This window comes from Ochlerotatus camptorhynchus, unplaced genomic scaffold, assembly GCF_037179485.1.
Source record: "Ochlerotatus camptorhynchus isolate MF236.1 unplaced genomic scaffold, CSIRO-AGI_Acam_v1.1 ptg000367l, whole genome shotgun sequence".
NCBI lineage: Eukaryota > Metazoa > Arthropoda > Insecta > Diptera > Culicidae > Ochlerotatus > Ochlerotatus camptorhynchus.
This window is the reverse complement of record NW_027040855.1, coordinates 1,773,683-1,788,199: the sequence shown is the minus strand read 5'-3', so window position 1 is coordinate 1,788,199 and position 14,517 is coordinate 1,773,683. Positions and strand designations below refer to the sequence as shown.

The window sequence follows — 14,517 nt, the reverse complement described above, 5'->3', positions numbered from 1 at the left end:
AATGGATCAATTCCGTCTTCGTATGATGACACCCGTATATTTTTGCAAATAAGGGCACCCAGATTAATTTTCTGTTCTTTCTCTTTTTTATTACAGGTAAGCCGGACTAATTACGACAAGACTGTTGTTTGAATTTTGCCTGAAGACGAAACACAATACCATCTTCAGTGCCTTCTTGGACGATGTAGCGAGCGACGCGAAGTAGTGGAGCTCTATTGCAAAAGCTCGTTTGGTTTGCTTCATCCGAAAGAGAAGGCAGTTGGCAAGAAGGTATAGCCTCAGGCTTCAACATCGGGAGATCAGAGAAAGTGAGTCTAGTTGCAAGGTTTTTTTTTTCTTCTTCTGATGCTGAATGTTGAATCTTCAACCATTAATACCATAACTGGTCGGAGCGTTAATGGCGATCTTATCGGAAATCACAATCGCAAACCCTGGAGTTTACGATGAGACGATAATGATGGTAGTGTAAAATCATCCTTACAAAAGAGTAAAGAGAAGACGATCGTTTGTATTTAGCCATTGAAATTGCATGAACCAGTATTTGCACAGGCTTCTGCCGGTGCTGTCATTGTCGGTGAAAGATTTCACGCGATATTGACAAAATTATGTTTTACATGGTCACTAGAAGAATTGAATCTCTCGTAAGCTTTTGTCAGATCCACCTGTAACATAAAAGTGTAAATTCGAACATTCTTATTCACATTATTGTTATCTATGCAGTAATGGACGTAGTGTTTGTTTACTTTTACCCACCTTTGATCCATGAAGCCAGAATTATTTTGCTTTAATTAATATAATTTCGTTAGAAATTTAGCTAATAACAAAACATGAGGTCAATATGATCGTGAACGATCGAGATGTTGCAGCACGTCAACGACCGACGCGATCTTGCCACATATTCTAAAAAGCTGGACTATTTTCAACCATAGGTATTTCTTTTTTCGGGCATCTGCTCGGTTGTAACATTATTGGTACAGACGTGGGTGAACATCATGATTTCTAAACTGGTGTGAAATTCAGAGATTTTCTTACCTTATTCCGGACTTATGTTTCTATCTTTGGTGTGTCTAAAAACGGTCACTTTTGATTGTGTCGGATAAACACACTCTTGTATGTTCATATATTGAGGAAAGATGTTTTTTTTTAATTTGACAAATCAAGAGCCATTTGTGAAAAGGGCATACAAGACTTTTGTAAACAAACCTTTGTAAGCCCTTTTCTCGCCAACTGAGATTCGTCCACGCAAACCAACAACATCATCGGGAAGGGAAAAGTGTCCCCTATCCGGTGATGTTTATGGTTTGCGTTGATGTCATATGGGTGGCGAGAAAATGGCATAAGAAGGTTTGTTTACAAAAAGCTTGTATGCCCTTTTCACATGTTGTTCTTGAAATATACTATCCAGCATAACTGTCTTATGTAAATAGAAAGTGAAAATTTGGCATTTGTGCGAGCATGAGCAGTATAAGAAATTGTAATAATGAATTTTGTTTGGGTATTAGCGAACTGTACTTTTGCTGATTTAAAGCTTGGACTGCCTTTCGGAAATCGAAAATATACTTATTTTTTTTTACTACGATTTCAAAAAACGTTTATTATTCTGGACGAATGAAACAAAACTAAACTCACTTGACATTTCAAATTCTTTTTTCCGGAAATAGAAAATTGGTTCAACCCGAAGGTAAAAATACGGCGCTCGCAAAGTCGGGGGGTGCTTCGATACTGGAACATCCTCCCCGCCTTGAAGCCACAAGTGGCTTCAATCAGACGGCAGCACACATAACTTATGGATCGGTCGTTGGTACACAGTTGAGCCACGGCGCAAGGTCACCACCCGAACCACTCCTGATGCGTCTGGATGAATCATTTCCACTCTGGCTAATTCCCACTGTGCTGGTGGTGCGTTATCGTTTTTGATTAGCACTAATTCACCCACGTTGATATTTGGTTGAGAAGTACGCCACTTACTACGCAGTTGCAAGCTTGCTAAGTATTCGTCCTTCCATCTGTTCCAAATATTCACGGTTAGAGCGGTTAGACGGTAGATGCTTCATGTTGGGTTCTGGAACCAGGTTCATAGGCTGCCCGATCAAAAAATGACCAGGTGTCAGTGCCTCGGCGCAGTCAGGGTCACTGGACAAGGGGCACAAAGGCCGCGAGTTGAGGCATGATTCAATCTGGCACAGCACTGTAGACACATCCTCAAACGTAATTGCTCCTTCTCCCAACTCTGCCACCCCAGATGCTTCTTGACACTGCGTACCGCAGCCTCCCAAATACCGCCCATGTGCGGCGCCGATGGGGGTTAAAGACCCACTTGATTCCCAAATTAGAAAGATAACGGCTGGCATCCTTACTGTTTGACATAATCTGTTCGATGAATTGCTGCAGTATACGATCGGCGCCAATGAAATTGGTAACCACGCCGGGATATGAATCTCTTCAGAGACCCAAGGAACGTGTTCGATGAGAGATCGCTTGCTACCTCGAGATGAACTGCTCGAGTTGAGAGGCACACAAACACCACAATGTACCCCTTGGTGATCTTAATTCCTCGTATGCATGTTGCCTTCAGTTTCAAAGGACCGGCATAGTCTATGCCGACATGTGAAAAGGCTCTTGTGGCTAGCACTCTTGCCGGTGGAAGGGTTCCCATGAGTTGACCAGCAGTCTTGCCTTTGAGTCGCACATATCGCATACATCCCTGCACTACTTTCCGAACTACCGTCTGGCAACCAACTATCCAATACTGTTGACGGACAATTGCGGTCAGAAGAGACGATCCTGCGTGAAGGTTGCGCAAATGCAGATCGCGCACTAGTAGCTCCGTAACTCGATGATTTTGTGGAAGGATTATTGGATGTTTTACTTCGTATGGCTGGGCCGAATTATGTAGACGGCCGCCCACACGCAAGGTTCCCTCTGAATCCAAAAAGGGATGCAATGCCGAAAGGATATGCTTAGGTTGGAGACACTTACCCTTCCGCAGCAAATCTAACTCTTGGCCGTATACCTCGTGCTGCACAGCTTGCAACAGATGTATCTTAGCTTGATATAGCTCGTCCAAAGTCAGCTCTCCAATGTGTCGCTCGCTGGTGCCTTGCTTGAGTACGACGGATTTGAAGTTGTAGATCACACGGTACACGCATGCCAAGGAACGAACCAAAAGTGAAAAGCTGGAACAATTAACGATTAGCTGCTTTTCAACCTCATAGTTGATTATTTTCGTCGTCAGTGTACACAACGATTTGATCGGTTTGACCTCCAACGAATCTTCGTCGACAACCTGTGGTGCTGGGCTTCGCTTCCAACCCGATTCATCTTCTTTCAGCCACGGTGCTCCTTGAAACCATAGCTGATTGTTGACAAGTTCATCTGGTGATAGTCCACGCGATGCAACGTCTGCAGGGTTATCCTTGCTAGAAACGTGATTCCAGCAGCTTCGTGGCAGGTAATCCAAAATTGCAAATGTCCGGTTTCCTACAAATGTCTTCCACCTTCGGGGATGCGAAGACAGCCATTGCAGAACGATGCTCGAATCTGTCCATGCCCAGTGTTCGATCTGCTGGTGTGGCAAGGCTTCAGTAATCCGACGCATCAACTCCGTGAGTAGCAGCGCTCCGTTCAAGTCTAGACGAGGTAGTGACACTTGCTTGATTGGCACCACCCGAGATTTAGCCGCAATGAGTACCACCGAAACGTTGCCTTGATCATCGACTGTTCTCGCGTACACCACCGCAGCGTATGCCTGTTCGGAGGCGTCCGAAAAACCATGAAACTGCACACGGTCCCGGCTTGGAAAAATACACCGTGGAATTCGGATGGACTCGAGTAGATGAAGATTTTGCTTCACTGCTTGCCATTCTTGCTCGACGGCTGACGGCAACGGGTCGTCCCAGGCGATGTCAAAAAGCCAGAGGTGTTGATAGAGAATTTTGATTTTGACTATTACAGGAGTCAACCATCCGAACGGGTCGAATAATCTGGACGAATCTGATATCATCTGGCGCTTAGTGTTGACACTGTGCGGGGAAAAACTAACCTTGAATCCATATTCATCTCGAGACGGATACCACAGGATGCCCAGTGCCTTCACTGCCTCGTTGTAATCCGAAAGCTTCATATGTACGGGTTGTGCTTCGTCCGAAGAGTGGTTGGATAAAAGATTCTCACAATTAGACGACCACTTCCTTAGTTCAAACCCGGCTGAAGATAAGATTTCGACCACCTGCTGCTTCAGGCGGATTGCTTGTTCCTCGTCGTCTGCTCCGGACAGGAAGTCGTCGACGTAAAAGTCAAGCTTGATCCGCTTCACTGCTTCCGGATAAACGGTTTCGTATGGCTTAGCTGATTCTCTCATGGCCTCGATTGCCAAATACGGGGCTGTTTTCGTTCCGTACGTCACTGTACAAAGGCGATAGTGCTTCAACGGCTGATCGGGTTCTTCACGGAAGACGATACGAAGATAGTCACGGTCCGCTGGATGTACCAGTACTTGACGGTAAAATTTGGCAACATCCGCACGGAAAGCCACACGATGTGAACGGAACCGCAACGAAACTGTGAAGATATCAGCGTTATTGTTTGGTCCGGCCAACAATCTGTCATTGAGCGAACCTCCAGATGATGACACACAAGACGCGTCAAAAACAACGCGCAGTTTTGTTGTTGAGCTGTCTTCCTTGATTACGGCGTGGTGCGGCAAATAGTAGCACTCACCGCTAACCTTCTGAATTTCGGCTACCGGAACCTCCTCCATATGTCCGAGCTCCAAGTATTCACGCATGAAGTTAGTGTATTGATTCTTGAACTCCGCATCCAGATGAAATCGTCTTTCGATACATGTGAGTCGTTTCGTGGCCACAGCGAGAGAATCGCCAAGCGCTGGCTTCGAATTATCAAAGGGTAGTCTGACAATGAAGCGTCCAGTATCATCTCGTGTCAGGGTTGAACTGAAATAATCAGTAACCAGTTGCTCAGAAGGAGTAAGCGATGGTGGCTTGAACATTTCCTCCTGTTCCCAAAATTGCTGCAAGGTGCGGTTCAAATCCATTTCGACGTGCAGGCTGAGAATTGCGTGGTTGCATTGAATGACAGCTGCAGCGTCGTAGCGGCCTGCTACGATCCATCCGAAAATCGTCCGTTGGGCCACTGTTTGGCCGCTCTCGTTTTTGACTTGATCTCCCTCCAAGAGTGCAAGAAAAACGTCTGCTCCCAGAATGATGTCTATCACGCCTGGTTGATTGAATTCCGGATCCGCCAACCCGTCCAGTTGATTTAGAAGCTTCATGTTATCCACATCGAACGGCTGAGACGGTATTGTGGTAGTCAGTTTGCCAAGAACGTAGGCCTCAATGTTCAAGACTAGGGTGTCCTTGAACCGAGATGCAAGGCGCAATGTCACCACACCGCGTGTCGTTCCGACCTCTTGTTGACCCAGACCGTTGACTACTAGCTTGCCGTTCCGTCGTGGTAGTTGCAATTTCCGGACACAGGATTCTGTCACCAACGACGCTTGAGAACCGGAATCGATGAGGACTCTCGCTGTCATAAAATCGCCATCCACCTTTTGCACCTTGACAACAGCCGTTGGCAGCAACGGAATAGATTTTTGCTTGTTCTCCGGAACTTCCGCCGCCAGTGAGACAATGGCACTTTCTTCCTTTGCAGGGGCCACCGCCGAATCTTCTTGTTGTTCTGCGTCCGGTTGTTCAGCCTTCTTCACCACAGGACACAGCAGCGTATGGTGCCGTTGCTTGCAGTCGGAGTTGTGGCACACAGACTTCGACGTACACGACTTCACCGAATGGAATGGCCGTAAGCAATTGAAACACAGTTTGGATTTTGCACTAGTTCACGTCTGTCCTTCACACTCATATTTTTGAATTCTTCACACTGATACGTATTGTGCTCACTGGAGCACTTCGCGCACTTTTTGTCCGTTGTTGACGTATACAGCGTCTTCAGCTTCGTCGAGATTGGCACTGATCTTTGTACTTCCTTCTTCGGTTCATTCACTGGTTTCTTCACGAACGCAGAACAAGTTTCGATCACCTCACAGCGCTTTTTGAGAAACTTCAGCAGTTCCTCGAATGTTGGGTTCTCAATCTCCACTACTTCTTGAGACCAACTGGCTCGTGTGTCCTTGTCCAGCTTCTCCAGGATGAGATGGATTAGCCACGGATCTCGGCTTTTGAACTCCTGCCCCAAAGCATCCAGCTGTTGCACAATCTCGTCTGATGTTGTAACTAGTCTGCTCAACGACTGCGGCGATGCTGGAGTTACGGCCGGTTGGGCCATGAATTCGTGAACCAACGAGAACACTGTGAAACGCTTTTTATCGTAGTGGTTGACCAGTGTCTCCCACGCTTTATCGTAATTCACACCCGAGATAGGGAACTTGTTGACTAAGCGTTTGGCGTCTCCATCCAGATAGGAAAAGAGGTATTGCATTTTCAGCGCATCTGTAATGCCAGCCCGATTGTGGATTGTTGACACGTAGAGGTCCTTAAACGTCATCCACTGTTTACGTTCACCGTTGAATGGCTGAATCTGAATGGCAGGCAACCGAACATTCAACTGGGGTGCACCATTCGACACCTGTTCTCCGTCGGGAAGTTTGTTTGCAGCAATCGGAAACTTCGACAGATTTTCCACGGTTTTTGCTGTCATCGCCTGATCCAACAATAGCTTCCTCTGCGTCTCGATGAGCAGATGAAGTGCCTCCTTCCAATCAGCCGTATTGGCAACAGTTTGCTGACTCACGGAAAATCCAACCTCATCCAGATGACTTTCGAAAATATCCTTCACTCTGTAGAACATTCCGAGAAACTCCTCCCTGACCGAATGCACCGATGCGGTGGCTATTGGGTCCTCCTGTTTCTCCTCGATGGAGCTCTGCGTTTCCCGAAAACTAGCAGCAAGCTCGTTTAGCTGATTCAGTCGGTCCCTAACCTCACTTTGGGACGGATTCCGCTCTTTGATGTTGTCCGCGACTGAAAGCTCTACATTGATTTGAGCCATGAGGGCGTTCCTCCGGCTAATCAGCTTTTGCAGGTCCGACATTATCCGGTTCGAAGGACCAATGTTTGGGTATTAGCGAACTGTACTTTTGCTGATTTAAAGCTTGGACTGCCTTTCGGAAATCGAAAATAAACTTATTTTTTTTACTACGATTTCAAAACACGTTTATTATTCTGGACGAATGAAACAAAACTAAACTCACTTGAAATTTCAAATTTTCCGGAAATAGAAAATTGGTTCAACCCGAAGGTAAAAATACGGCGCTCGCAAAGTCGGGGAGTGCTTCGATACTGGAACAAATTTATAAAATTACTATTACTTCTAGCTTTTTAAGTCTGTGCCATTTTTGCATACGTTCTATACGCAAGCATAAGACTCATGTTTATTTCTACATCTACAAGGTAGAAAATATTAGTGTTCACTCGGCTGTCGATAGAAGTAATGAGTATATGAGTGATGACCACGTTTTGCGTCCATTGCTGAAATGAAAGCGCTCTACAATCGTATGTCGGTACTGCCATTCAATGAAACCACTGGAAGCGGATCCTATTCTGATGGAGGGGGCTTATTTGATGGCGGAAGATAAAGTATTTATTGTGTTGTACCTTTTGACTCTAGTTTTACTGTGTTTTGTATAGTGAACAAGAATCTTCGACATAGGGTGTCCCAGAATGTCTAAGCACGATTTAAAAAAACGATAACGTAACTCGGTTTACAGCATGTTCTCTATAGTATTCTCTTACACTTTAACGTAGAAAATGCGAGATCCGATCAGTTGTAAGCCAAGGAGCACCTTTTTGATCTCACGCTACTCATTAGCTTCAACTTTTCAATTTTAGTTAAAGATCAAGCCTACGTGATTTTTCGTACTTTTTTGACAATCAATTTTACCTCCGATCCCCTGCAGTCGCTGATAAGAAGCCTATGAATTTAAAAAAAAAATGTACCATTTTCATGCACGTGATTATTCGTTTGACCTATCCAGTGATACGATGTACTTATTCCTTAGGAGGAGAATGAGGTCTTCGCTCTGTATAATGCTACCTCATAATGTATGATTCGACCTCAATGAACGGCGACGGCGGTGATCAGCAGCGCTTCACATGATTCAGTTGAGATGAAGAAGGCCCTGAGTCGCGCGCAATTTTCCATTACAACAATTGCGCTTATCGCCGTGTGTGTCTTCATAAGAGAGCTTTCTTGTTCTATGTCGCCCCTCGAGTTGCGTCGGAGGAGATTTTTCTGAACCACCACCACCTACTGTAAACAACGATCCGTCTCATCTGAAGTACACGAGTAGGCACAGGAGCATGCACTCTGTAGACGGGGACGAACATTCAGATTGCAGCGGAAAGTAAACACGAAAGGGGGAAGTAACGTATATATGCAATCGTAGCCATGTTTATTTTGGTTTGATTCTCCGACGTAGATTGAAAAACGTGTGGTGGAAAGTAGAGTTATATAGTGCTAAAATGTACTTTGTATTTCCAATGGACAAAAGGCTATCGGCTAACGGTGTGGGCCCAGGTCTTCAAACAGCTGATATGATCCGGATTAATGCGGAATGCGACGACGACGACGACGTTCAACTGCAGAGAGCATGATCGTGTCTTATCAGTGACATTTTGCACTAAAATGTCAAAACAATCGATACGCCACGGATGGTCCTGCCGATCGTTGATTACGGCTACGGGCACAGTGCACTCAAAGTCTGGGGAGGGGACACCACATGCTGAGTGTAAGACAAAGCTATGTGCAACCCAAACACCATCGCTTTCCTTATCCGCTGTATGCGGTCGATTATTGTACGGGGGAATGGAGGAATGATGAAGGAGAAAGGTTATCTGCGGGCAGTCAAACCAGTCAGCAATTCTTTCATCCCGACAGCAATTTCAGCCAGTCTCAGAACCTAGTCTGGAGTAGGATGTGCAAGTTGTAAAACGTAGAAGCGCGGTGATAGTATTCGTACTCACGGGAGTTGTCATTTGAATTTGTAGGCAACACGCGGTTTCTGCTTTCCAGTTAAACCTTAAGTAGTGTCAGTGTGCTAAAAATGTGGATCAGAGACAATCTTACTCCTTCTCCAAGAGTGGATAGCTCAAAGTGCATGGAGGTAATGGAATATATGAGAGTTCTTATAACAGTCAACAACCGAGGCAGCACTAATTAAGTTTCCGTTGAAAGGAGGCAACGTATTTACTAGGGGCCTAAGAGTGTTTTTTTGTTGTGCTCGAGTGGTGTGGTGAGGTAAAAAGGAGAGATCAAAGAAAACGTCTGGCAAAGGGAAAAGTGTGAACTGTAAACTTCAACAACGATAAGGGTACTTGTATTGATGCCGGATCCTGTTTTGTTACTTTATGTAATAGTACACATAGGTGACTTCAGATATTTCGTAGGGGGGGATACATGGTTCAACTGTAATGTCAAATGCGCGGGTGGTGGTCAAATCAGTAGACATTTCTCGTAACATTTTAGAAAAAATTAAGTAACATTTTAGAGAGCTACATCACAATTCATTCAGTTCGATGGATTCAAAATGTATGGGCTTCTTTTTTGTAACAATTTGATGGAAATGGATCATTACTTCGTTTGACAGGTTCAAACATACTGGCCCCTGCGTAGTGATTTACATCCATACCTCTCCTCACGCCAAAGTCACGAGTTCAAATCTCATCCCCGGACATGTCACGAATGATCCAAGAGAGTTGAAGTGACTATAATAACAAAAAACCCTTGCTGTAGGACGATTTAGGAATAATTCTGGTACCAGTCGTTCACACTACACATAATCTACAAAACTCGATCGTTGACCACACCCGAATGTATTCCAGTTTCTTTAACAAAAGTGAACTAAACCTGAATTGATGTAAAAATCATCAAGATCTTCAAGTTTTTCTTTAAATTTGATCATCACTGTTCATATATTGCTTATATTATCTAATAGCTATTAGAGCTTAAGCTTGTAAGAAGCGTTAGATCACACCAAGGGTGGATTAGTCTGGGTATTGAACTTTCGTATATACATAACTGGCAGGAGACGTGTACCAGTGATGATGTAAAATTGTACATTGAACGAAAAGTTGCCACATCACTCAGCACCACGTACCTACTTCAACCTTTGCGATCAACATCATCCCATTCACTTTCTCACAAACCTGTCCTATCAATCGATTGATAACCTATGACGCAACAGTCGCGAAGATAAAACATTGTACATACATAAACAGGGCTCTTTCCGCATCTGAAATCTATAAAACGTCTACCGACGAGTAGTGCGAGCTCCCTTAGCCATTCGTTCGGAACTCGGTCAGTAGTTGAGAATGCTTCTCATGTTGCAACTCAACAGCACCTATACCTTACCCTAATGCCTACAGTGGTATCGTAAACAAAAGCGAAACAAGGCACAGGGAATGCATAAAACTGCAATAACAATAAAATGCACCGCATAGACACCATAAGAAAGAGGAAATGAACAGCCACACATGGTGAGGAGGTAACTAAACTGTTGAAAATTGTTATAGAGCTACTCAATGCCTTGACCGAAACTGTCGCTGCTGTTGACAGATATTGAAAAAGAATCACGTGCAACGCGAACAAAGAACCACCAGTTTTGATTTATTCGAACAGCCAGAATTGGAGCCCCCACCATTCATGCTCCAACGAGCAGAATATCAGACCCTCACCCACCCGACACCCAAAGCGGTCCGATTTCACTTCTCCAGCACTGATTTATTATTTATCAAGCCACTTGCCCATTGCTATACATATTATCCAGCTGGAAATGGAAATCCCTATATGCAATGCGCTATTTATGAAGTTGACGCTGAATACCAATTTGCACCCAATATTACCACCAACACCAACATTTTATAGGCATCATAATCATTATCATCATCGACCATCATCATCAATCCGATCGGAGTTTACCTGCCATATATTATCGCCTCCCTCTTGTATACAGCAAAGCAGACACGCACACAAACAAAGTAGAACAGGGTGGAAAACATCTGATCCAAAGTACATACATATATAGCACACACAGCTCTCAGTTTTCCTTGCTTCGTCATTTCACTCTTGTTCATAAATCCTATAAAAACATTGCTCCGCTATTATCATCGATTGAGGTAGGCAAGGAACTACGGAAGAAGGAAAACAAAAAAAAAATAAAGACGATATATAGCACGTCAAATTTGTAGGTAAAGGTAAATGGGAAACTCACGGAACAAAGGAGAAATATGATCTTGTTCCCCTAGATGGGTTGCTTGGACTGGGCTGTTGGAACGATCGGACTTGAACGTGTTCCTGTCCGAACTCCACACCTCTCTTTTGACCGTCGCGTCGACAGAAACGGTGGTTCTGCTTGCCGACGATTGTTTATAGCATTTAGGGTTACGGGATGTAATTTAGGCTTTATCGCTAAAACCTGCAATTGAAGTACTTGTCTCTAATGCATACGTAAAAAAGCAAACAGAAATTGCTTTAAGTCCTGCATTTTAGGGATAGCACTTAAAAGGAGCATATTCTCAAAACTACGTCCCGTAACCCTATATTCCCATCGTTGCAACGGAGTGAATGTTTACTTTAGTCAGAAAGCCCTTTAAGGAAACTGCAGTCAAATAATTCGACACGGTTGAAAGCGAACGGAAGTTTACATGTTGTTGTTGATAGTTGCAGTTTTTAAAGCATTTCCGATTGGGTGGAATTTTGCAGACGTTCTCACTTTTTGTAAATTGGGTTGTTTGAGGTAAACACATATTCGTAGTCCGCATTAAAAATGGAACCGAAATCCAAAATGTCATCCATTTGGGTGCACTGGAACTATTTTAAATAAGTGCGATTATATGAGCAAAAATCACCATCTTTGAGCCCCTCGTTGAGACTTTGTACCTGAGCGAGAATCAAAAATTAAAAATTTAAAAATTGAGATGAATGTCTATGGGATCGATAAAAATATCGTTGTGCTCAGAAAACGAAGCTCTTTTGGATGGAGTATAAAAAAACCTGTATGTTTTTTTTTCTATATTAAACAACCCAATTCCTTAAATGATAAATTATTTACAATATAGTAATCTTGCGCTCGTTTTAGGGATTTTTTGTTGAGTAACGTCCCAACTAAAAAGCAGTTAACCTGTCTCAGATTGTATAAAACTTGCCTTCACAATTTCTAAGTTGATACCATGGGATTTTGCATGAAAAATACAGTTTGACGGTTTCAAATACTCCCAACAAGAGAGGCTCTAGGATAAGAGAGAAGTGGATTCAAAACAAACTGTCTTGGCAGCCTATACCTATGCCATTTCTAGCAACAGCACCAAGGAATCAAAAATATCTCCAAATGACAAAATGACAAGCGATCAATGAACCGAATGATAACGCTATGTCAGAAGTGGAAAGCAATAATGATATAATCTTCTTTCTTTTTTCTCATGACAAGCAGCCCATACGACACAGCTCACAGGGGGCGGTAGAAGGAAACGAGCAAATTGTTGGCAAGCTGCTTCACGACGCAGGCAATATATCATTATCCTTCTACCACTCCGATCGAGCTATGTTATAGAGCGAGTTTGTCATGGTAGTCGGAGCAACCGTTTTGTCTGTATGGTTGGTTGCTTTATGTGTTTGGATTCGCTAAATAGGACAAATGCAATCCACTTCTTTTTCTTATTCTACTTCGTGATTTCTTTATTTAACGTCGGTTTCTGTTACGCAATCTAGTGTCAATCACCGACGGACATTAATTGTTATCCATTGACGGCCATCAAATGGCCATCAACACAAAAGGGCTTTACTTTGCTTGCCTCAAAAAAATCGCAAACACCTCGGCTAGGATTAAACCCAGATACATTGGGGTCACCAATGCAATCAAGATAAGCGCTGATCGATTGTCTTTGGCTTTGGCAGTTCGTTTGACTCAAAATCAGCCAGTCTGCTCACCTCTTGCCAATGGAATAACATGGAATAGATGGAATAAAATTGCATCCCAATTAACGAACTGAAAAAAAAAAACTACGTACGATATACTATCAGACTAAGCGGTTGATCAGAGATAGAATAAATATTGTAAATTTCGTAGTTGCGAAACTATCATAAAGAAGCCAATTCTGAAAAGAATTTAAAGAATGGCCCACTTAGTAATGGAACAACATTATTTGGGTCTATTTCGGATTTGAAAACGGGTGTGCATACTATTCCTTATATTTTATCCAACCAATTTTACCTTACTTCCCGACTGTAGTGACAACTCGCAAGATCCGGCCAAAATGTCACCGGAGGAAAACCGTTGTCTGCTGGCCGCAGCTGCGAATTTCCTGCCAGATTTACGTGTGAATTTATCCGCAAGAACAAATTTCAATCTACCAGGGACACCTCGTCAAGCCTTCGCCTTGAACAATTTTAGTCCTGGAAGCTGTCCGAAGTCGACCTTTACATAACTTTCATCATCCTACTTGGTCAGCAGGTTGTCATACAGCTTTCGAGCACGGGTTCTAGCTACGGTATTCTGCTTGAGTGATCGATTTGGTTGCCTACTGGCGCGGTATGTTTGTGAGCCTTCGCGGTAGCGAATTCGGTGCACTGTACTACGGACATACCTAGGTTGCTTCTGATGGACCTCACGACCTTTCTGACGGTTGGCAGCTCCACTCCGACGTTTACTATAAAGCTTCCGATTCGTCGTCAAGGTTTCCCTGTACGTTTTGAGCACGCACCATACGGATATTTCTAGGAAAATTCAACACTTTTGCCAGCTTGGACGCGGACCACGATGGATTTTCCTGGTGATTGTGCACTAGTTTTTCTACGCTCCTCTTGCACTGTCTCCAAAACAAGAGCGTTTTATGAACAGAAAAAATACACTGTTATTGTAATCGTTGTTTTCAACAAATAGACGTCAAAACCTTTCGAGAAATCCACTAGGAGGCTGTAATCAGCAAAAAAAGTTTGTTCCATTACTAAATGGACCATGGTTTAATAAAAATTGTGAGAAAGTTTTCAAATCCAAATTTAAGGAGTATTCCCAACAACAAAATCTGAGGTACATTAAAAAATAATTTAGTGGATAATATCAATGGAATCCCGAAAAAAAAATCAATCGAAATATAATTCTGAGGATAGATCCAAAAGAATTCGATTAAAACATTTCGCATTTGCTGGGAGTACTCACAGATAATGGTGAAAATAATACTAATGTAATGCTGAGCATAACTTCAAATCTATATTAATTCTTCATCTAATCCAAATCTAATACAGCCAGTACGAGAAAGCATCCTGGAAAATGATTAGGTTAGATGAGGTCTAATCATTTTTCTTGTCTTATTGATGTTTACAGCATATCTGAGAAATGATATAAACATTAAATACGGCCAGACCTACTGCGTTGTATTTGCCGCAAAGATGATTCTTGGAAATGAATGGGAACATTTCTTGAATCTACAGGGGTGGAAGGATGCATGGACATACCGTACAATATTTGTACAATATTGAAGAATCATGAAA

At 43.2% G+C, this 14,517-nt stretch overlaps 1 protein-coding gene across 3 annotated transcripts in view; it reads left to right on the top strand.

Moving 5' to 3' along the window:
* atos (atossa) overlaps positions 1–14,517 on the top strand; it is a 109,113-nt gene that overhangs the window by 79,757 nt on the left and 14,839 nt on the right. Inside the window, exon 1 of one of the 3 annotated variants that reach the window (XM_065232288.1) lies at positions 9,045–9,136. The exons of the other annotated variants lie outside the window; for them this stretch is intronic. Within the exon in view, the coding sequence (XP_065088360.1) occupies positions 9,077–9,136 (60 nt within the window). The 5' untranslated portion in view covers positions 9,045–9,076. Of the gene's footprint in view, positions 1–9,044; positions 9,137–14,517 lie in introns of those variants that run through there. 3 annotated transcript variants of the gene reach the window in all.